Here is a 25625-nt window from a genome sequence, read left to right on the forward strand (position 1 = left end):
TCCCGTGAAACAGTTGCATCTTTCACTCAAATTAGAAATAGATTAATAATATATTATTATACGTATATTATATCTCATGAAATTCATATACCGTACAGAGAAAATTAGAAATTTTCTTATAACAGTCTTGGAAAAAAAAACATGCGATAAAAAGCTGAAGAAATAAACCGTTATGAAAATTTGTTTACATAATAAAATCGCTTCTTTATCCGACGATCTTTCTCTCCGATGCAGCGTTCGCTTTTCTCAACGTACTAAAATACAAATAGATCCTTTCATCTCTCGCTATCGAACTGCAATATTCCTTTGATATATTAAAATAAATTCCCGGCCATTACTCACTCTTACATACATATATGGCGTGCTCGCTCAACGTTAAATTTTCCGCGAATCTTCCATTCCAATGCACGGTTGATTGTCGAATGTGAAACAGGCGATATTATTAACGCGACCAGTTTCGAAAACGGGAAGCGCGAGATATGGGAGGGAGGCGGATAAAGAGGCGAGGGAGAGGGAGGAAGGGAAGAGGGCGAGGGGAGGAGAGGATGATTTGCGTTAATCAAAAGCGCCGTTTCTAAAATTAGACGTCACGTATAGTATCTGCCGCGATGACACTTGACGCGAACTAATTGAGGGTAGCGATCCGGCGGCGCGGGTCGACGGAACGAAAACCGAAACGGGGGAGAGCGGAAGGAACTAACAGGATAACGAAGACGCGATTATGCGGCCGACGCTCTACAAAATCGGCTGATCCTACCGGCCTCTCGGATCCTCTCCCTAATGGATCGCGCCGCGCATACGTGCCAATCAGCCGAAAGGCTCCCGTCGATTATCGTGGAAACGGCGAATCTATAGTGGAAACGTGTTAATCTGTCTCTCGTCCAGGCTCTCCGTCATTTATCATCACGGTGCAGCGCGCGCGATTGAATAGTTTGGACGTTATTTACCGCGCGTTAAATCCCGCGCTAATTCGCAAAAATAAGTTTCACTCCCACCGAGAAAGAGAGAGAAGCAAGAAAATTAAATACATTCTGGGAATTAGATAGTAATTTTCGTTAATGATATATAATAATTAATAATGTATAATAGTGCGTACGCTAGAAAATATTGCTTTGTATTTATCATTAGGGAATAATAAAGAATTAAAATATTCGTTATTAATATTATAGATATAATATTAATAATAAAAATATAATATTTATAACATTATAGATATAATTATATTAATATTATAGATATAATTATAATAAATTACTAGAATAATAAGAAATTTTAACTTTAATTTTAATTTTAAGATAATCAAGAAAATAAATATAATCTCTTTTTTTCTTATTGATCATCCTTTTGAATTAATTTTTATGTGAATTCTATACAGTCTAGATCGTTTTCGTAAGAGCATTAATTTGAGCGAATTGAGATTTATAACTGATTCCTTCTACTGTTTTTTCTTAAAGGCAGAATTTCACTTAACTGCAGTTAATTTCAAATAAAAACGGTTTTACGATAACTACGCCTAATTATTACCATTCAAACGTGCCGTTACGACATATCAATAATCAGTGTTTTTGTTCGGACGAAACACATTCGTGTGAACGTTAGCAAGGCCACACGCGTTGCTGTTCACGGCAAATCTAATGCATATATTCCACAAATTACATTTCCTATGCATTAGAATATACTTCGTACCCACTTCGCATGTGATTAATACTGATGACATAATTTCCTATTTCCCTTATCGGCATCGCTTTGATTACATGGACTACTTCCGTTATCCTTTTCTCGGAACTCAGCTTCCCAAATCGGCTCCCTAATTGCTCACTAATTGATCAATTATGCAAACATTAGGCAAAAACGGATTAATAATAAGCTATAATAACCGACTGATCGAATTACTAATTAATGATTATTGTATAATTATCAAGTAATAATTAAATTATCGATTATTAATGAAAAATGATTGCGCTTTTCGATGATTGCAGTTGATTCGATGAATTAACGTATGCTAACATATTTAATAAAGACGACAGCAATATGTCCTTTGATAATTACCGCGATTATAATGATTATAAATTTCGAATACAGCCTCATATAGCCTCTGATTAATTAATCGTGTAATTATTTATGATTAATAATTATTTTATGATCGTTTATATAAGTGTATACATCGATTAGTAATGTACAAAAATCGTTTACAAATATATAAATATATAATAAAATATAATATAAATGAATCGTATAATAAATTACTAATTCATTACATTTATAAAAATAATTAATTATTGTGTGAAAAGTCGCGGCTAATGTCGGAAAGAATCCGTACAATCTACCTAATGAAATTTACACGAATCGAAGAAGCTATTATATCGGTGTGCAAGTACGAAACACTTATTGCCACTTACTTCGTGGTATGTAGTTACCATGCTCCATTCTCGGGGCGAGTTATAGCGCCATCGTCAGCTTTTTTAACTTCATCGCCGCCTCGCGAAGAGGGTGGCGGTTGGTCGGTTCTCATACCATTTCTATCCCATGAACGCTTTGTTCCTCTCTTTCTCTCTCTCTTTCTCTTTCTTTCTCTCTTTATATCGTTGCCATCCTTTGCGAGTCTCACCACATTTTTTCCGCGCGTCACTACTCCAGTTAAATCGTAGGAAGATATAAAACGCGCACGTAACCCTTTACGGATCACAAATAACTTATTAATCTCTTAATAATTCGGTGGCTATGCGAGAATATCCATGCCGTTGTATCTTACTGTCTGCGACTCGAAATTTTAATTTTTTAAATTCTATTCCTGTCTTATGAAAGAATAGAAAATTTAATTTTATATTACATTCTAAATTGAAATTGAATTTCATACATCTACGTCTAAAATCGATATACAATGCAAAATAGATATTTAAATAAAAATTTCGGTTAGGTTCGGTTGCTTTTTATAATGATGAATTCATTATATAATGTAAACTTTGTAATATTATAATTAATGCTGTTATATGTTTATAATTCTCTCTAGCGTTTCTATCATGTTGCGTTTCTTGAACGTCGAAAAGATGACGAGGAAACACAGTTCAGTTGTATTCTCATGACACTTTAGTTTCATTATACTACTTAAATGAATGCATCAGTAACATTTAACTATGATATAAGGCTATAGACACGCATATACGTTTGCGGACACATTACGAAATAAAGCACAAATACATTCACCGACGTTCACCAACATAGATCGATTGAATAAATATTTGTAAATAAACTTCCATCGACGCAACAAAAGTTTCGATAAATTCACTTGTAAAAAGTGTGAAGTAGTAAATGCTGTTAACCATCTAAATTAAATGAATATTTCATCGAACTGAACAAATAAAGCCATACAGCTTCTCGCGAAGTAACGTCACATATTAAACAACTTCGTGGGAGAAAAATAAGTTTCTTTTTAATACGCAAGAGCTTGCATTCATTCTAAATCTAACGCTCTACTCTAATCTAGAGATATCGTCAGAACAACATTCTTCTTGCGAGAAACGATCGGAGCCTCATTTTATAAACTACATATTATAAAAAGGACACTGTAAAGGACATTACAGTTAATTTCGATTTTAAAATAATTCGCGAATAATTTAAAATTACGAAAGCAAAGTGTACGTGTATGTGTATGTCTCTACAACTATTCTCTATTGAATTGTCGTCAATTTATATCAAATCTGTTTTATAGCATTACAAAATAGTCTTATGAAACGGGGCGCGACCTTTCTTGAATTGCTAGACAGGCAAGTGCCACGTGGCTGGCAAACGAGCAATGATGATGAACATTGATGACGTGATATGAGATCCACAAATATATGAATGATGAGATATTTACCTCGAGGACGATGCATTGTATTGGCTTGGCTCTTATTGTTAGCGATCTAGCGTAGCACAACTACGTCTATACATTTAAATTTTGGCTACTTGACGACTCCTATAATACCCAGGATCGTGGAATGTTGGTCGCCGATCGCCGCCGTTTCCGATGCAAGCTTCTCGTGTAAAGATAATTTACTATCCCTACGAAGCTGCAGCACGGGTTCAGCTCCATTTCCACTATATTTACTCGAGATTGCGAATGATTTACGTCGACGACGAGCTTCGGTATAACCTCGCAAATCTCGCTATTTACATCGACATTTCATTAATCGAACAATCAGCGATCCTCGATGAACAGGATTATCCATCGACGCTTGACGATATCGCTTGACGAAGCAAAATTAATAATAGTAAGAATTAATAAATAGATTATAGAGCAATTTTAATTGATTTAAGATTCAAGAAGATAAGTTTAAAATAATTCATACACATAATTTTTACAATTAATGTAAAAAGAGAGAATTATATCCAAAATATAGATAAGATTTTAATTCGCTGATCGATTACAAGAAGACTGGAATATTATTTCTATTATAAAACAATCACTACGATACACGAACAAGAAGAGAAATTATTGTATGACAGATCGTTAGATTGCATTATTTATTTCCACTTATCCCGATTAGCCTTATCGTCGCGCGAGTCCCGCACAGGCGTCACTAAATCGCTTCGATTGAAGGATCAATGGCTTCGAGCGAACACGAGTCTCGCAGCATCCTCGATGACCGCGTGTATGTATGTAACGCGTCGCGATCTCCACGCTACGTTGCCTTCCTCCCTTTGGCCCCTCCGATTTTGCGAAACCACGAACAGGATGAGACAACGGGACACCGGGAGACCCGCGAACCTCTGGGGATCCGAGACGAAGGTGGAATCCCGAGGGACCCTGAGGGAGAGATGCGCGAACTCGACCAGGAATCGCGCGTCGCTTCGATCGCCGGTCAGAAACTGAATGTGGCGCGGTTCGAGCTACTAAGGCTCAAAATGTAGTCGAGAGTCGGGGAGCCACCCCTTGCTCGCTCTCGCTCTCTCTCTCTTCCTCTTTCTACTTCTCTCTCACTCTCCAAAGGGATGCAGAACTCCAGGGCGGGGGATGTGACGGCGAACGGCCGGGGGACGAGAGGGGGCTACGACGATTTCTCTGGGATTCACATCGGGCATGTTCGGGGCTTCTGCGCACTAGTGCCCCAGTAACACACCCCCGTGCACACCGGATGGGGAAACCTCGAGTATCGTGCGAGCGCAAACAAGTCGCGTCATCCTCGGTTGTCTCGATTCCCCACGATTTTCTCGACCTAGATGAGTCTTTCTCCCTCTTTTTCCCTCGTTCCTCAATTTTTGTAAACTGAAATTCTGCAGTATAAAATAGCGCAACAATTTAACTAAAAATAAAGTTTTGAAGTAGAAAGATATTTTTCTATTCTCTATTTTTCATATATAGGTAATGTTGAAATATTGATCATGTCTTATCTCATTTCTCTATCTCAAATACGAAAAATTCTAAACGTCCTCACGATCTTTTAATCTTATAACAAATTTTTCGATTTTTTGCACATTTTTCTCTACATCTCGAACCTTTTTTCTTCCAACATTTTCACAGATGATGAACTGTGATGTTTCAGTGAATCTTTACTCGAGTAGCCTGTCAGATTTAATATTGATACAAGAATTTTCGCGAGGTTTAGAGCCAACACTAATAGGAACCTAGCATTATTGTCGAGTCGCAAGGAATATAGTCTGCTGGGATTTCAAATAAACGTAAGCTCGTGTGTCTGGTTGAGTCGTTTTAACGTCTGAACACTTGTAACCGAGCTTGTGACAGATACGAAAATCATTGATTCTTCCACGACATCAGAAAGGGATTAAAATAAGATGTGTTGCGCGTTAATTTTTAACGAAACGAGCAAAAACAAATATAAGAAAAAATCTGTATTCGTAATTAAATTCTACCAGGCTCTGGAAAGAACAATTTATTTCGCGACATTGAAAAAAAACGATGATTGAGAAATAATTTTTCACATTAATTTACTACATTGATAAAGAATTATTCTAATTCATGCTTGAACACGTTAATCAAGAAAATGTTTTAACGCATGAATTTATGTCTTTTATTGTCAAATGTCAAATGTGTATACAATTGCTACAAACGTCAAACGAGTATGTTGCCACATAAAATCGTATCTACTAAATTTAGTATACTTTTCAGCACGTTCACGTCACCAATAAACCCGGACAGTTACATACCGTATAACTCTATATTGGAAAATGATTAATAATACTTGAATGTATAAACGGAGAGATTGTACAGCTGAAAACTGTATTGTCAATAACTGTAGTTCTATCGGCAAAACGTCAAACTCAGAATCTATAACGTTTGCTCGTATTACATTATGAACCTTTTATTTTTTTGTTCAAATAATTATTTAGGAACCTCTGGCTGCATATCCTATTAGGCACTCTACATATATTACAAAATGAATTTTACAATCACTCTTGATCCCTTTGACGAATTTAAACGATTTACGAAGTTTACTTACCCCAGTTACATACATATAATTTTACAAATATTCATATAAACAATTTTATAAAAAAATCATACAATTAACACGATATAATAGAAATACACTATATATAAATAAAAATGTCTATATGTATACAGACATTTTCGGTCTTTATTGTAAAATCGAATATCATATTGAATTTCAGAGAAAAAATCTATCGTGTCGAGTCATTTTAAGTAATTCAAGGGGATGTGTGGTAATGTTTTATGTAAAAAACTAATGCCTACATATAATATTGATTGTCTTTACTAGAGTTTGCTACCCTCATACAATTTTGAAACCCCGGAAAATCGACCCCCACATTATACTATCTGATTTCGAGATCGCAGAGGGTTGTTTTGCCACACGATTCGCTCTTAATAATTGAATATACTGTCTCGATCGCTCTATGATCAATCAATTTTATTCCGAATGTTTGTTTATTCATTAAATTTGAAAAGACATATGTGATTTTTAATATTTCAGTATAAAACTCGAAAAAAAATACTTTTAACGAAAAGGAAAAAGAAAAATGTCTCAAAATATCTTAAAAATTATTCTCATTTATAATATTTATCGCATAAGTTATACAAATTTTCGTTAAATTAATTCAAATTAAAATAGTACACATGTACAAATAACTAGTTAAAAGATAAAATCTTTAGATTTCGATCAATAAATTCAAAAAGTCGATATAAATTGCTGTTTTTTTTTTAATCTTATTTTATCTACATCTCTGATTCGTATCAGAAAAAGTAAATGCTTATTACGATTCTTTCGGGGCAGATATATTTCGACAAAGTTGAAATAATATTTACGAAAAAAAAAAATTATTATACAGAGAAATATATAATCATTATCTATATAAAAGCTTTTAGATTTCTCATGCTTGAGGCGAAAGATTTGCGCTAAAAGCAGCGCGACAGCGAGAAAACGGAAATGAAGACGTTATCCTACTTTGCTAACAATTGCTAAAGCTACGGGCACAAACTAGTCGAACTCTTGCATCACACAGCTCAACAGTTCTTACTCACCGCGCTAGTGTCATCATGGTGTCACTCGATCGCGCTCGTAGGATTCTCTCTTGCTCGGACGGATTCGTTGCGCTCGTGGACGTTCAGCGCGGATTTCAAGCAAAACAGCACAGAGATAGAGATAGAGAGAGATAGACAGAGAGATAGAGAGAAAGAGAGAGGAAGAGGAAGAGAGAGAAAGAGAGAGAGAGAAAGAGAGAGAGACTTCTATATCTGCGAAGAGATTACGAAGTCGGTCCTCCTTGGCTGCTGGATCTTCGTGTTCTTCGAGGGATCACGAACGTTCGCCCCAATCACAATAACAGGAGTAGTGAATCGGGAAAAGGCACAAGGAAGGGACGGAGCTGATTCTCGTTCAAACTCACGATCGAGAAAAATAAAAAAGAGACTTTCGAAAAGAGACCCGAACGTGATCTTGGATCTCGGTAAGGCAATCTCGTGGCTAGATCGATAATAGACACGGAGGGAAAATAAGCTCGTTCAAGTACATTCGTCGCGCGGATGCCGACGAACATAATTTGCTTCTGAGTGAAAAAACGGGAATAACAAGATTTCGAAAAATTTCGTAAGAAAAAATAATCTCAAAGAGAGGACGATTTATTGTCACGATATGGACGGCGATTTTAAGGCACGAAACAGTTTCGGAGCGCGACAGCCATGCGCTACATTATGATGCATCATCGATGCATCACCTGCGAAATTAACAGAATCGAAAGTGACGTGAGTTCCGATACTTTTTAATCGGCTATATTTTTTCTTTAAAACAACGAACAATGATAAACGTCAAAAACAATCGCGAGCAAAAACCGCAAGTGTGTTTTCCGAAAATTGCACGTAAAAACCGCACGAATAAAATATTTTCCCAAAAAAGTACCACGATAAACTACATGATTTTATATAGTGGAAATATGACGAAAGTAATAACAATTCTCGGTAAAATCACTTAATGCTCGGAGCGATTTAAGATTCGAACGAAAACGGGAGTATAATTTACCTGACAGATCAGCGAGAAACGTTAGAACTGTTAGACTGATACCGCTTTGCACGTTTGAAAGCTGGAACAATCAGGAGATCTTGTTCACCGTGAGGCAAAGTAGAAACGGTCGCCAATCAGACTCTATTTTCGCGAACAACTCTCGACAACACAAACAACAAAAAAAAAGACTATAAATAATCGGGGCGCGCGCGTAAGAGTCAATTAAAACCAAATGTTGAAAGGAAGACGGAGTAAAAAATGCGGAAGCTTGCGAGATCGGGAAGCTCGAAACGGAATTTGGAAATGGAAGTCGTTGGTTTCTGGCGGCGATGCGAAGGGATGGGAGAAGAGAACGAGGGCGAGGATGTTACCCCGACGGCTGTCGCCAAAGAAGTGATAGGTCTGCGGCCTTGCGCGCGGTACCCGAACGACGAGGGCGACGAAAAGGGAACCGACGTCGCCCGAGGGCGCAGACGCGAGGGTTCATCAGCGAACGAGGACAACGGCGATTGGCGGCGATTGTTCGACGTTGCCCCGCTTCCTCGCGTTCCGCCAATTCGCGAGGGGGTGAGTCGACCCCCGCCGGAGTCCCGTCCTGTATCCTACGGGAAGATTGCGCGCAGGGGGCGCAATCGCCCGGCGACGGCGACCCCTCCGAAATTCGAGTGTCGTATTGCGCTATATTCGAACGCCGCTGGCCCTTTTTCGCCCTTTCGCGCGCGAAAGGGCGAGCGGTATTTGCGCCGCGACTTTACGCCTAGATTTAGCGAGTACACAAGGGGAGGGGGCAAATTCGGCAGTAAATTGCAGTAATCGGAATGACACCGCACCGAATTTATAGGACGATTACGCGAGAATGCAATTATAATTAGTCTAATGATGACGCTAAAGGACTCCGCTTGTCGGTATCTATAACATTACTTGTTAATTAGTAACTGTATCAAATAATTATTCAATTGATTTAATAAGACAATTGTTATTGAATTTTAAATTTAATTTTATAACATGTTAAGAAGCTTAAGATACAAATAGAAATTTAATTCCGCAAAGAAATTAAGAGTTAAAAATTTCTTTTACTTATAATCATTGTTAAGAATAAAAAAAAATTAAGGTTTTAATAACATTTTTTTTCATAAATAGACATACACAGCCACTTTCTTTTTCTTATTTTTATCCTTAGCGCAAGAAAGTTTAATTTTGAAATTTTTAAGAAATGGATAAAATAAAGATGACACTAGAGCTATTCTCCACGGTACGCAATATTTTCGTTTCCACGTTTCTCTCACATAGTACACAGGAAGAAAATTAAGTTTGCACGCGAATCGGTGTGCAAACCAAATTTATTTACGTTATCTTGCTTGACATATCTTTCATTCATTATGAAAATGAATTATATGTACAAAAAGGATATGGACGCGTGACCTCTCATGATAAATATAACAATATTATTTTAAGTAAATAATAATGCGAATCTTAGAAAAAAATCTATCATTAATCTTAAGGTTTTTCAAACATGGCATTTTACCGTTTATTGCATTCATAATATTGTTAAAAACATTCTATGACCGGCAAACATAGTGGATACATAAGATAATCAATAAAAAAATTGCGAAATTAGCATTAATTTCTATTAAATGTATCGATTTAACTATATTTTTTCGCAAAAATACATCTTTGCTTTTTATTCTTTTTGATTTTTACGTAAATATATATAAACTTTCTCAAGATTCTTTTAAATCTCAAGTTAATTGGTTTCAAATAACTATAAATAATTGAGATTAAATATTTTTTTAAATATTCTGTACAATCAGAACAATTTTATATATAAATACTCTAGAAAATTATGAATGTTGAATGATTGTGACCGTTCTACAAGTATCATTAGCGAATCACATCTAACAGCATTCATTCAAAAAAAAAAAAAAGAAACTTTGAACACCGAATGTGATAAAAAAACGCGGTGTAAGATCGGGTCCGATAATGTTCTTAGACGCGGACACGGATTACGAAGTATACAAAAGATTCGAAGCAGGCCCCCATCTCTGTAGCGACAAGGAGACGCGAAGGGATAATAATGCGAGTTTGCAGGCGGGAGGTCTCCTGCGGGAGAGGATGGGGAGTGTCACTCAGGAGCACGACGTGTAAGAGAATGGTCACCGTCCCGGGGGGTGAATTGAGATGTACAGGCAATTTATGCAGCGAGAGAGAAAGAGGGAGAGGGAGAGCACCACTTTCGAACACCACGTTCGAAAGTCAGCGAGCGACTGCTGATCATAAACCGCCTGCAAAACATCGCTGAGCTTTTTTCCTGGGAAAAAATCGAACACGAGCAGACGATTTTTCCATGCACAACTGATGCGATATTTTCGTCACCGCTCGCGACAACTCGTGTCATCAATTTATAACTTGGTTGCAAAAAGTGTTTGTTTCCCATTACTCTCGATTGTGGTTCACGTATGCGGTAATATGAAAAATGCAGATGTATGACAGATTTCGCAATTTAGTGACCTGAGCTCAATAAAATTTTACGATACGATTTGGTATAACGCGACTTTTACAAGTTCTTTAAAAGTTCTTTATATAAATATATAATAGTACACAAGCTATTCTTTTTTTTGTAAATATATAGCAATTAAATATTATATAAATGTGTCATCAAGTATTATAATAAATACTTGATAACACATTTATATAGACAACGGTAAAAATAATTCATATCATGAAGGATTAAAAAAAGAATGGAAAGTCACTTATTTTTAATTTATATTTTAAACAAAAATTTTTCACGCCTTATATTTTACTGAGATTTTTACCGAGAATAAACTTGCATTAATATGTTAATTAAAATTTATTTACTCTAGAAACGACATTTATGCGAAGGAAGGATGTCTACGTGTATCTCGTATTTCTTTGCTTCACCAATTGTAACGAAATGGAAGGAAATGACGAAAAGCAAGCATCGATGGGGGATGAAAAACAGAAGATGGCTTTCGTTCGGGATGAATTAAAGATCCCCAAGTATGCTTCTGCTTTTCTTTTTGTTCGTCATTTCGTGCTTCTCTCTCTATTTCTCTCTCATTTTCTATCTATCTATCTATCTATCTCTATCTCTTCCTCTCTTCGGCCATCAACCCTTATCGTGGTAGCGTCAATCACTCTCTTCCATACACGATGAAACTTATCGTTCGATTAATCGGCCTGACAATGCGCCTGTCGATTCGAGTTACCCTCTCGTCCCCTCCCCCCCCCCTCACGGATTCGCGCGCGTGTGGTCAGTCCCCGAAAATGCAGCGCTCGTCCGACAACGATTTACGGCCGGAAAAGTTTTATGGCTGCCAATTATACAGTGGAAGATTCTCTCTCGTGAAAATTATAAGCGAAAACATAAACTATATTAGAGCCAGAATTACTATCTCAGTCGTAGATACCTTAATAGCGTTAAAATACGAATTAAAAGGAGCTTTTGCGCATGTAATATAATTATGTATTCAAAAACATGGAAAAAATTAGATACATAAATAATATAAACAAAATTCGCAATATAATATCGCGTATATTTATCTTATGGCGCAAGTGTCATGATATAATGTATTGTTTACAGAAATCGATATATCGTCAAAAGATTTACGATTTATCGGGTATTTGTAGTGAATAATAAAACAGGGAACGAAATGCGCTATTTAAAAACATATTTATGAAAAAGTACACTACATTCGTACATGGAGAAAAGTATAAAATGGTTGTAAAAGTTATGATCAAAAGTGGCAACGAATGTCATCCGTTCAACTTGTCATATAAATCCGCGCAAGTAGAACAAGTGTTGTCGGACTCGGTGCTTGTTTGCAGCTCGCAGTGCGAGTTTCAATGTGTAGACAGCTGTAAGTTCGGCGCCAAAATGTCTGGACCATAACGTTTCGCTGTCCATCGCATGGACCATCGATGCTCGTATTATTCCGAATGTAGATAGGTACATATCGCATGAAATTCGAATATATTCCAAAATGTCCTGGGTAAAGAATTTCTCGTGTCGCATAATATTATACTTAATCATGTAATGGAATTTCCATCCAAACGGGTTACCCATATCATGCATCACTTCGAATTTTGAAAGCGATGTGATTTTTCCGAATTTTACGCGATACAAATATTTCAAAAAGGAAAGAAAATAAGGAAAATAAGAAGAAAAGTAATTTCAAATTGAGAAAGATTTTAATTTCTGATCAATAGTAGTAAGATAAGGAGGATGCACTCTATTTTGCTTTCGAGTCTTTGTTTCTCCTTGTTCAAGCTTGTTACGTTCTGGTATTATCGAAAATGATAGGTTGCAGCAATAAGCGACGCTTGTGATCCTTCTAAGCGTAGTTGCAAACAAGACAACCGCCGCATTCGAATCGGTGGGCAGATGCGCAGGTCGTAGGAACCGCAGAATGGAGATTAAAGATAATGCGGGGAGATACGAGAATTGGTCAACGGAGACCATCGACGTTTAACGCCATTTGCGACGGGCCATTTGCCCATATTCTTATTAGAAGGTATCTTTTATCTACGCCCGGACACGTGTGACACGTAGAACAGCGTCCAGCACAACGTTAGGAAAAAGTTTCTCCTTATCTTCATTGCGCCCCGAAAGCACATGAAACTTTGCTAGGTTACAAAAGGGGACGTAAAATTGTCGGAGAAAGTGGTTACAATATTATCAGTTGAATTAAATCGAATTAAACGCGACAAGATGAATACTCGAGCAAAATTCTAGGATAAAATGTTTAACGAGATCTCTGGAGATCTTTCGATCGAATTCAAACGCGATGTATTTCAATCGCGTATCCTCCAGTCGCTTGCGTATTCATGGCGAGAAGAAGTGCATCTTCGCCCTTCACCCTCTGCGTCCTTTTCTCCTTTCGATCTCGAAATGCCTATTCAAATTTTACGGGCCATATTTGTCGTAATTAAGTATGATGTTTTCGGGCTTATGGCCCAGAAATATTCCATATTGAAGCGAGGGACGCGAGTTTTCTCGTCTTCGTGCAACGCGGAATAAAGATAAATTCGGGGACCTGCAGGAGAGGAGGGCGAGTTTATGGCACTTGCGAGGGCACTTTCACGATTTGTCTGACTCACGCCGAAGAAGCGCCGAAGAAGCATGCGACGAAGAAGGGATCTCTCTTTTACGAGGTTCTCCAAACGAGAAAGCGCGGACGTGAATATGATTTGCGAACCGGAAGCGGCCGCTTCGTTACTTACCGTTCTTTTCGTCGTTCCTGTTTCTTTCCCCTTGGCTGTGTGCGCGCAATCCAAAAATTCACGTTTATTCGTTCTCGTTTCTCGTCAGTCACGCGTATCTGGAAATTAACGAAGATAACCAAATTATATATACATAAATGGAGTCTTTCAAAGAGAAATTCTTAATTCTCGTACGATAAAGACGCACTAGAGAGATCAAGTATAATTTTTTATTTATAAAAATATTTTTGCTTTCATATTTATATATTAATTAAAGGATTAAATTAAAATTTAATAATTATAAGAAGTTCAATGAAATTGAAACTGGAAAATAATATATACAGCATAGTAAAACTTTTATTATGAACGAGATTAATTGTGGACACAATCAATTATCCAACAATTAAAAAAGGAAAATAAATATTTCACATATACAGAAATTTATAAATAATAATTAATTATACATCTATTTAGATGCATATCATGTACAAGTCTTATTATTGGATAATAAGCACAAGAAGAAAACAGCTCCATTGAAATAGCTATGTTAAGAAATCTATGTGCTAATAGCTCAAGAAAACAGAGAAAATAGGATTATTAAATATAATTATTAATATGAAGACTATTAAAAATTATTATTATAATTTATTTTCCAAAGGATATATTATATTATAAATAAAACTATTCTTGTTTTGAAAGAGAGACATTATATGTATGTATCTGATTAACCGGAAATAATGATTATCTCATCATATATCTGACTAATTTAGATAATAAAGATTCTGCTGTACATATTTCTTCAAATTCTATTGTCTTTAATTTAATCTATATGACAATTCTCTGAATTTATCAATGCAATTCAATCTAAAATTGATGCAATTTATTATTTATTTCAATCAATTAAATTATTTTATATTCCGACCCCAAAGTTTTATTTTGTTTTCGAGTCTCCTCGGAAAAACCTTTAAGTCACGCGAAAGTTCACGGGAAACAATGCCGAAATAACCCTATCCGAAACCACGCGACATCAACAATATGGAACGTGCCCGGCACGTGTCGTCGCGAATCGGGAGAAGAAAAGAAATAAAAGTTCTGTGTCGTGTTGGCAGAAAAATTCTCGACGATTCTTCCTCTTCAAAAGATGTGACAATCGGAGAAGAGAAAGAGAGAGACAGAGGGAAGGAGGGGGAATGGCGCCTCGAAGATTTTCGCAAATTTCGGGTGGAGAAGGAGAGAAGGAGGATAGTCGGTAGCGAAGAGACGAGGGAGGAAGCCGAAAAGCAGAGAGAGGAAGAAGCGAAATGAGACGTACGCGGAGAAAGAGGGAGAGAGAGATAGGGAGAACCGAAAGGGGATGAGTGCTGGCGGCGTTATGGCGGGCGCCGAGGGTGGCGCCGCGACGCTTTGGCGCCTCCGACGCCGAGACGCTCCACTGATGCTGACTGCATGTACCCACGCACACATCCGCGCGTGCACCCTCTCGTCCCGACTTCGACCTCCCTCGTATCCTCCCCCTCTAATCCCCCCTGCGTTACTCTAGACCGGCCCGTAATACACATATATATACGCGGCACAATGAGAGTTCGAGATTCCATTTCGCTCACGCGTACACGCCGCCTCTGCCTCTGCTCTCGTCACCTCGTCGTGCATACACGAACGCTATGCGGAAGGGGATGGATAGGTGGATGAGCTCGCGGAAAGGAGGGAAGGGGATGTTGTTAGGTGCGCAACCAGAAACGGGTCTGGAATTCATTCTCGAATTCGGGCCGTGGAAGGGCGAGGTCATTTCGTCGTCTTCGACGACGATTCGAGGGTGTGGCGTACATCAAGTGGGTCCGAACCGGCTATCTCCCTGGGCCGTATTCGCCGATGTACCTTATCACGTTCCACGTACAAGGACAAGATGGATCGTTGTTGACATCTTAAGAGCGCCTCGAGAAACGTGAATCGCGTTGCTTCTTTAATTAAAAAGTCTCATATGAAGATAAATCGGAGTGTGATCTTTACACTTGCTTGAAATTTCGCTAATGATACCGAAAAGATGTATTCTTTTATAAAAAGACCATGTGTGCGCATTATAAGAAATTAAATTAAAAGCATGTGCAAAATATATTTTTTCTTCAATAATTAAATTTTAATTCAAAATTTTAATTAAAATTTAATTTCTTTAAACATATTTCTCTTCGCCTAAATTTATTTTATGCAATCTATATAAATATCGAACAGATATTATCAATCTAATACTATAATTTTAAAACATTACACCAATACATACATATCTTGAAATTTATTCGATGCCTTTCTAAAAGTGCAATCCGGTATAAGAGATCCAAAGCAAGTTTGCTATTTAATGACTCATTTTTCTACTGGCTTTTTATGCATTTATGACGTATAAAATTACAAAGTAACGAATGACTTGTCAGTAACCATAATATACAGTGCCAACAACAGCCGATTCTACGATTTTTCAGAATTTTGCCGGAATTAAAAGACCTTGATTGTATCCACGAATGTACGATAACTGTTAATTAACGAAGTTAAATAACGCATCGTCCAGATTTCATTGTGTTCGAAATTCTTGCGACGCCACGCATAATCGAGAGAAATAGCTCGTTCGAAATTAATTATTACATCAATTACCTCACGCGCAGGTAGAACGATATGCAAACAAGTGGGCGCCTGTATACGCAGTCGCCGTCTTAAATTATGATACGCGTTACCAAGACGCGACGAACGAACGACGACAGAATGAGAATATCGCATTACGACAACGAGAACGAGATGTAATAAGAAAAGTGGCAAACACGCGAAATTGAGTTGCGGCTTGTTATGAATTTATTGTATCCTAATCTCGTTCGCGTCGGGAAACTTGCTTAGAAAACTGTACTTTCTTTGTTAGTTACGCTCTCTCGTATCTCGCTGTTAATCCATTAATCTCACTGTAACGCAAATTGTCTCGCAATTGTCGACGACGAAATTCAATGTCGGTCGAATTTCCAGGCGAAAATCGACAGAATATAGAGTATGTAATATAAATGTTTTGAAGATATTGTATATATGTACGATTCAATGTTTTAGACTATCGAAATAATATTTCTCATCATGTCATATCCGGATTAAATGTAGCTATATAATATGTTTGAATTAAAATAGATATTCACTTATATAATTTTTTGATAATACTTTTAATATTTTTATCAAGCCATCGTTACGAAAAAAACCGATATCCAAAATAAATTACTGTATTTGTGTGTGTTTTATATAAATTTCTTCGGTTCATTCAATAAAATTGATTACTTGGATTTCTATTGAATTCTTTTGCATTTTTAATTTACGGGCATTTTATACAAAAATTGCATGTATGTCTGTGATACAATAATCTAAATTACTGTATCAAACATATACACATTTTTGTGTTCATAAATTGTAGATTAGAAATGCAATGTAATTCAAGTCCAAGTAACTAATTTTTTTTTAATGAACCGAAGAAATCTATATAATATGGACAACGTGCATAAAAGTAAGAAATACAGAAATAAAAGAAAAATAAGTGTATCCTTCGACCTGCTCGTTACCTAATGAATGCGATTTTACGCAACACACACTATCGCAGATAACGCGCAATAAAATATCGTCGTAAAAATGGTGACAAGAGACAACTAATAAAGTGCGCATTGTGCCAGTCATAACGTATAATCCTGTAATGGGGTTGTTGCACACGTAGGTTATGCGAGGATCATAACGGCCATAAATCCAATGAATTGTCCTGTCCCGCCTCGCGCATCGATTCGTGAAAGATCCTCGTTTGCTGTAACGACTCGGCACGCTTGCAATGAGCGATTATTACGAAACGTAACGCGATCTGAATTACGATGCAAAATCCCGTAAAAGAGTTTATTAAATATCCCCTTTGTGATCTTCAACATGTCAATCATATTGCTCTTCACAAAATTAATTTGAATGGACATTCGATTAATAAGTCGTAAAAAAATCTTTCGCAATTAATGAGGAATAATCTCACCAAGAGAGCAAGTGTTCGAATAATCGTCTTTTCCGAATAATCAAATCAATTTTGAAATAACAAATAATTCATTTATCATCAATAACCTTTCAAAAATAAATTAAATTATTACATATAAATTACATATAAATTATTAGAATAATTTAAGTCATATATAAATTATTAAAATAATTTAAATTAAATATTATAACAATAATTTAAGTCTTACGCAGAAGTGTAGGTGATAAATTTGAGCTATTGAATTAAGAATTCACGATTTCACTAACATGCATCGCGGATATCGAGCTGAAAAAGTATCGAATTAATGCTACAACGACGATCTCCGTAATATCATCTGGGAACACGCTGACACGCTAAGTAAAAGGGCAAAATGGCCATGCTGTCGACATATACCGTTATAATATCCCCCGTCGATCTCCGTCCGCGGTGAAATCTTCTAATAAGTTCGGTAAATATCGGAATCGTTGTTATTTTTATGTTTCGCGCGTGCGCGAACCATTCGAACCGACGACATAGGATAGAAGGTGTCTCAGGGTAGAATGTAAGGATAATCCATTAGATGCGTTGTAACCCAAAACCGCGCAAACAAGGGCGGTCTTGGATTAAATGTGACGGATAAACGTGAGGATGGGGGGTGATATCGGCTCTCTCTCTCTCTCTCTCTCTCTCGGCTCATTGAATGATCCGTTGGGAAAAAAGACGTATCGAAGATCAGGTTCGCGCAATAACGATTCTAAACGCGTATATATGTAACGTCTCGGTGAATTTACGACAGCGCGAAACATCCGATTATTGTGACGTTGAAGCTGAATTGGCGAATCAGCGAATCTGTCGATAACCGGGGTAGTGCTGAAATTGTTTTATGAATGTATACACTAGCTATTCCCATTTCTCTCAAAAACTTTTACCATCAATTAATAAGATGTAATTGCTGAATAATAATGTCAATATTATTTTTCATCCTCATAAAGATTAAACCTATCTCTCTCTCTCTACGTTTCAAAAACTAACGCGGAAATTCAATGACTATCAAGTTGTAACGAGCGATGTACGTGCTGAAGGAGTGCAAACCCTAACGTGAGACAAATAGCAGATACTTTTCTTTAGAAGATACTTTCTATAGAATCTACTCTAGACAGGCAGTTGATGCTCGTCAGTTTTCTCTCCCATGAATCTGTGCTACATCTGGATTCAAACGGGGCGAGGCAGATCGATGATGATCAGCGCGAATATAAGCAAAAAATTGCAGAATAGATATTTAACGAACATTGATAATTAAGAAATTTTATATGAGGCAATTTAGGTAAAAAAAAGAATTATTAGTATTGTCTTTTCAATTGTTGAACAATTATCTTAATTAAAAAATGCTTCGTATCTTCCGCAATGAAAAGTGCCTTTCTTAAGTTAAATAGAAATGTCATTAATTACGAAAGAATTTTTAATTCATAAGATTTTTTTTTCATATAAATTATAAATAACATAAATATCTGTGCATAATTTGTCGTGTCCTTGTTTTTCTCATTTTCTGAAAAATGTGACTTATGCTATTATTAAATCAACGTTTCAATATATACATATATATATGTATGTATATATAATGAAATTTATGATAAAAATTACAAAAATAATTTTAATGTATATTTTATCATATTATATACAACTAAATTTAAAATAATATTAAAGTATTTGAATTTCTGCAAACATTTATATAAAAATATATACATCCTGAACTGATTAATTTTTATTTCAGATTCAGTGACTTAAAAAATTCTCAAATATGAATATAAATATATTCATATAATATATAATTGAAAACTATTTGATAGATCCTCGATGATTGAATTTGCAACTTCTTCGTAATAATAATCTAATATAATTAACTACATTCTCTATTGTATTACAATTGATACAACAAATTATTTTGAGAGCTAAAAGCTCCAACAATTGCAACAAAATTTTTTCGATAGTTATATATAAGAATATAAGAATAATATAATGATAAGATACATTAAAATAATTCTTTTGGCGGCATTTAAAATGCAAATTTTGTCAAAATTGTGATGGAACAATTGGAAGCTAAAAAATTGTATTCAATGTTAAAAAATTATTACTCCCTTTCTAAAAAGTGTTCGAAAAAAAGTAATTTGTGTTTAATTATTATACATTCTCACACGTATACGCTTCGAAACGCAGCATCCACGGGATGCACATGCATAATCTCCGGTGACTATGACGCCACGGATTCGCTCGATGATGCGTCATCGTCGCGAGCGCGCATAAGTCGGTCGTCTCCTTCGCGCTCCATTACGATCTTCAAGGAAACACGCACGCATCTCGACCAACACGCGCATCGTTCACACACGTGCACTGCACACGTGCGTACACAATACATGTGGCAACCGTGTTACTAATTTTGAATCATCCAGCACGACTGTAACCATACACACGCACCGGACGTACGCGCTCCTGGGCTATTTATACACGGCTCGTATACCGGAACTATACTTTCCGTTTTTACCGGGCTTTGTCGTAAATGGTAACACGTAATCCGAGTATCGCCAGGATTTCACGGACGACGAATGCCCGCTTTTTCTCATCTTCGACATCTTTAAGATAAATCGCCAGGTGGAAAATCGATATTAAAATAAGGAAGAATTACTCCAACATGGGGAAAATCATAAGATTACACTATTGTTCTATAGATCCGCTAAAACCTCCCAGATCCCAATTTTTATTACAAAGTTCTTTGAATAATACCGGCTTGAAAATATTCCTCCATCAAAATGTCGAAAGTCTTTTTAATAATTTCCGAATTATGAATAACTTAAAAATAAAAAGAATTGTGTAAATCAAGCTTTTCAAGATATATAATGATTAAATGGAAAGAAAACATTTCCGTTCGTATGAAAAAAATTCAAACAGTATTTCAGTCATCAATAATCTTATTATTTATAAACTAAGTTCGCAAATGATCGAATGCATGTCGAGAAGAAAATTAATTTCGTTTTATATACATATATTTTTTGCCGATACAACTTCAACACACTTTAGAAAAAAACGGACGGTTTATAAAGGGTAATATTTTGCTCGTAATTTATGCAACGTAAAGTTTAATATAGTTTTGCACGAGTTGATGAGGAAACTTGCCGTTATTAACATATTTCAACGGATCATGCAGTTTCATGTCTATTACATTCCTAGATTACTAAACGATACATGCATACGTGCCTAATAAACGGCGATCCTATACATACGCATTCAATAACTGCGCATCCTGATCCATATGCAAGATACGCAAGATATCGCTCATAATTGAACATTCATCGGGCTAGATGGTAACATATTAGTCACCATTAAGACTACTTAAGTGATAAACATGCAAAAATGTTGATTACTGTATAATATATTGAGAATTTCATGAAATGTGCGTTAATTATCAAGCCTTGTTCTCTTTTTGTATAAAGCTAACTTAAATTTGACTTCGACTAACTGTACGTTTTATATTTCAAAAAAATGTTCCCCACTGTAACCAGACGATCCTCATATATTCATCGAGAATAATTCTCTCGCTGCAATCATAGACTGATTAGCACTCTGATTGTGAGAGGTATAATTTTGATTAGCCTTACTCCCAGTATGCTATTAAGACGCGAAAACGTGTTCCATATCGATGGGAGCTGATATTTGGATAATTGGGTGTTTGGATGTCACGCGTGATGAATTCGTAAATTGGGATTTGTGACCGCTATCATTCTGATTAGTCTCGCTTTCAATTAAATCATCTCGCGGGACAGAAAGTACAATGCAAATAATGATTCACATTTACCATCCATTATTATTATTATTATTATTATTAAAATCCACATCAATAGAAAAGCCATGTTATTATTATTATTATTATTATACTTTAATGACGACAAATATTTATCAACGCGTTAAATAAAAATTTATTTTAAAAGTCATCGCGCTAGAATGGAAATAGACTGAAACCAACTTTTGACTTTTTGACACTACTACAATGAGAATACAACAATACCTATATGCAAAGTGACTCAGTTTCTAAAAAAAAAAATTTTAATGCGGTATATTTATGTAGAAGGCCTTACGTTTAAAGTGACTCACTAGTAATTGTCGAGTCGAATGATTCCTTGTTTCCGGAAATCGATTGACCTCACAGCAATTTATCTTAAATTATTTTCTTAATTTCTTCTGATCGCCCATTCCAATTAAATTACTACAATTTTACTAATATTATATGTTTTTATTCTATAAATGTTATATACACAAAATTTAAACAGCTCACTTTAAACAATAACAAATATAGTCAAAAGATGTAAGCTATATTTTAAATTTTCTAGAAATAATAATATAAAAATATTGGTATATTTTATTTTCCAAGAATCTCAAATTTGTTAGAAATAAACGATTAAATAGTCGATAATTTAAAGTATAAAAATTAAATGCCGAACACAATTTAAAGAAAGATCGCGCGTGTGTGTAAAATAAAATTATTTCATTATTCTACTTCCGAAAGTGAGTCCTTGACATATAACGAATTCTATCTGTCGTGAGAAAAAGAAAAGGATAGATGAGCAACATCGAGAATCGAAACTATTGAGATAAACAAGAAAGTCAATCAAAAACATCAACCGAATCGAGGCACAAGCGGGGACTGCGACCTCGATGTGTGGACGTGTAGGTAGATAAAACGAGAAGCAAAAGAAAACAAATCTCGAAGAGAGAGAGGAGATCCTGGCATCGGCGACGCCGAAGCATCCCAGCAACACGACGTCCTATTTAACCTCTCGCACGGCCTACCTATTGATTTTCCGGGGACCTATTGTTTTGGCACGTCGCGCATTTAACCAAACGAAAACCGCCAGAGCACGGGTATCAATAAGAAGACGCTCCCCGCCCCCCGCTACCCCCTGCCGCACACACTGTATTTCCGCGGACACACATACACACGTACGCTCGCATATGATACGCATGCACGCACGTACACGCACATATCGTACATACATAAGTAAATCGTCGTCGGTGCAAAATCGCGGCAATCTGTCATTCGCGTCCGCGCCTTCTGAATCATCTCTATTTCGGGAGAAACGCCACTCGTCAGCCGTGTACGTCTCTCGCACAAGCTCGAGGGGGCTTTGAGGTTAGCTTCGCGATCGCGGCGACGGAGCGCGAAACGTCAAAGGGACACGGAGTATCGCTCGATGACAGAAGGACGACGGAGCGCTCGACGAGGGGAGGGGGAAGCCCCCTCGTCGCGACGGAGGATCGTCGCCGAGAGGAGCATCCGGAGACGGTCCCGGAGGCAGCACGCCCATTCCCGTCTCGTCGGCAATCGCGGCCGGAAAAAATCAATATGATCGGACGGCTGGCCGCGTGGCCGCGCGTCTCGCTAGCACGCCGGGCCGCGAATTCGGCCGAGGGTGCTCCACGTGCTTACTCACCGCGAGGAATATCCATAGATGCGCGCCGGACACGCGTCTCCCGTCGACACGGCGAGCGATTTATCTACACTTCGGGGGGCCGCACACAGGCACCACGTCCGACAACACTCTTGCGACTCTCCGTCGTTCCACGGTTCCGCCGTTCCCGTCGTCCAGCGGTGAGCGGCGGTGGCGGCGGCAGGGCCGACCAAGACGTGGGAACGCGATGGCGCTGCGGCGCCCCGTTTTCAAAGAATCCGAGGCGATGGAACTGGATAAGAGAATTTACTGGAATGTAGGCTGGAAAGGAAAACAGACAGGCGTGTTTACGTGACGAGATTAAAAAATGTTTTATCTTTTATCTTAGGATGAAATAGGCGCTCTCCGCGAATATGTCCGGGTATTCCAAGGAAGCTTCGAAGATGACGAGAGTTGTACGCCAGTGTTCGAAAATATATTTATTTATATTTGTGAAGGAGAACACAAAAATCTCTCTATCGAAGTAATATTATATTTTTGTCAATCAAAATATGACATAAATTTGGCAAAATGACGTCAAATTGACATTACGTTGATTTTTCTTTTCAAGAGAATATACTTCTCTCACGTGATTTCGAAAAAACATTTCAGGAAAATTATAAAATTTCGAACGTTGTATTCTTTTTATATTGATTTCGATAGGATTATACTTTTTTCGGGCTTTCCGTATTTTGAAATATTTCAGCGAAATAATATTTTGGGTTGATTTCGATTTGAATTCCAATGTATTCTTTTCGCTGATTGAAAGAGATAAGTCATTGATATTTTTATTCCATACAAACAGGAAGGAAATATTAACATACAGTATATGCGTGTGTTTTTAATTTTCTTTTATACTTACGTTTGAATACACCACACAAAATTTACATTTAACACTTATGTAGATTACATTTGGAACAAACGGATATTTTAAAAATCTGAATTGATTAATCTATTGAACTGAACCGTTATAAGAAAAATGTATAAAATAGTAGCTCCAACAATAAATAAAACTTTAGAAAAAATAAAACAGAGACTGAAAGAGACTGTCAAATGTATTATTGTTATATTTTTTATTTCGTTAGATATAGAATATATTATGCGATGAATATAAATTTCTTTTTATTGTGCGATTTATTATAGAAAAATCGATTATTCGGGCACTTTCTCCTGATTCTAGTTTGGATAATATAAAAAGCACTCCACTCTAGATCTTTCAAATTAAATGTAGCGGCAAATGGCATCGCGTGCAATATGCACGTCCCTACTTAGGTGCAAATAACCGATCTAAACAAACGCGCGTCTCTTTCTAAAAATATCACTTCTAAAATCCATAACCACGGAAAGCGAGACTGTTTTAAATATAAAGCGAATACGAATGAATCTCCGCCTGCGTTAAACAAACTCGATTGTGCCGTCGTCCTTCTGTAAAAATAACGATTACACCAATAATGTAATCTTGTGGTATATGTACGTCTAAACAATGTTTCGCCACCTTGAGATAAAAATTTCGTAGATTTTCTTCAAGACACTCGCTTGCAATTGAAATATACGGAATGTTCCCTTCTCTCTCTCTTTCCATAAATAAAATATCAATTCTATTTTATTAATATAGCAATGAAATACATTTTTCTCACGAAGAAAAACGTTGCGGTACGTCTTAGATGCGTCAGTCCCATAGATGCACTCTATCTGAACGTCACGTTGCACGTGCGGAGGGTTAAAAACGCCAAACTTCCTCCGGCGAGTCCAGAGCAAGAGAGCGAGACCGCACCAAATTTGGTCATGCCAGTCTCCTTCCAGAGCCCCCGTAGGCTTTCGTAGTACGTGCTTTCGTAATCGTATAATACGTATGTTACAGCTGTGCGGAGCGACGCGCCTGCCTCTTATCGTGTTTTAAACGTCTTCACGATGATAGCGTTTTCGGTCTCCTCTCTTATTCCAGCTGGCTGCTGTTAGAAAACTACACGTGTGAAAAAAAGAACAACTTTACGATTTGCAGTTTATGGTACTTCGATCGCGAGATCGACGAAAATAAATTCGTCGAGACAGTTTAAAACGCGCTGAATACGCTTTCTTTCCGCGGAAAACTCTACTTAAATAAATGTTATATAAACTTAACATTACGCTCAGAATGACATCAGCGTATATTTACAAAGTTCTTCTCTTAATTCATCCATTGTTTTCAAGAAACTATAAATAGTCACAGGAATTTAAATCAAAATGTACAATTTAAATCATTATTTTTCTGTGGTATAGAAATTAATTCAAGGTTGAAAAAGACATACATAATTACTACATAATTATGATAATTAAGAGTGTTAGGTTAAAGCATTATTACGCAAAAGGATGACAAATAATCTGACGTTATCATTTGAAAGTTATCTTGAGGAAGTGGCTGTGCATTTCCTCCTCTCGCACTTTGTGGATGGAAAACCTTCAACAATTGTCTTATCACTTTTACATGTGTGTCATGAA

The 25625-nt window shown here is 36.7% G+C and overlaps 1 protein-coding gene and 1 long non-coding RNA gene across 7 annotated transcripts in view; one reads left to right on the top strand and one right to left on the bottom strand.

The window, feature by feature from the left end:
• Positions 1 to 14178, top strand: part of LOC145977235 (uncharacterized) — a 55497-nt gene extending 41319 nt beyond the window's left edge. The window contains exons 2-3 of the long non-coding RNA XR_014440467.1: positions 11312 to 11468; positions 14145 to 14178. This is a non-coding gene — a long non-coding RNA (uncharacterized LOC145977235). The remainder of the gene's footprint in view (positions 1 to 11311; positions 11469 to 14144) is intronic.
• The window catches only part of Rhea (Talin_middle and talin-RS domain-containing protein rhea), a 46446-nt gene extending 23132 nt beyond the window's left edge, over positions 1 to 23314 (bottom strand). The window contains exons 1-2 of one of the 6 annotated variants that reach the window (XM_083109644.1): positions 23151 to 23314; positions 13692 to 13789 (exon numbers count right to left, since the gene is read on the bottom strand). Coding sequence is in view for 3 of the 6 variants with exons in the window: in XM_083109642.1 (XP_082965768.1) it covers positions 3965 to 4072 (108 nt within the window). In the remaining 3 variants the exon portion in view is untranslated. Of the gene's footprint in view, positions 1 to 3856; positions 4302 to 7474; positions 8283 to 13691; positions 13790 to 23150 lie in introns of those variants that run through there. The other 5 variants (XM_083109645.1, XM_083109642.1, XM_083109643.1 and 2 more) reach the window with 5 other exon arrangements.
• Positions 23315 to 25625: the final 2311 nt, after the last annotated feature.

Source organism: Camponotus vicinus, unplaced genomic scaffold (genome assembly GCF_025532165.1).
Source record: "Camponotus vicinus isolate PSW18456_S1 unplaced genomic scaffold, iyCamVici1.0 SCAF_9, whole genome shotgun sequence".
NCBI lineage: Eukaryota > Metazoa > Arthropoda > Insecta > Hymenoptera > Formicidae > Camponotus > Camponotus vicinus.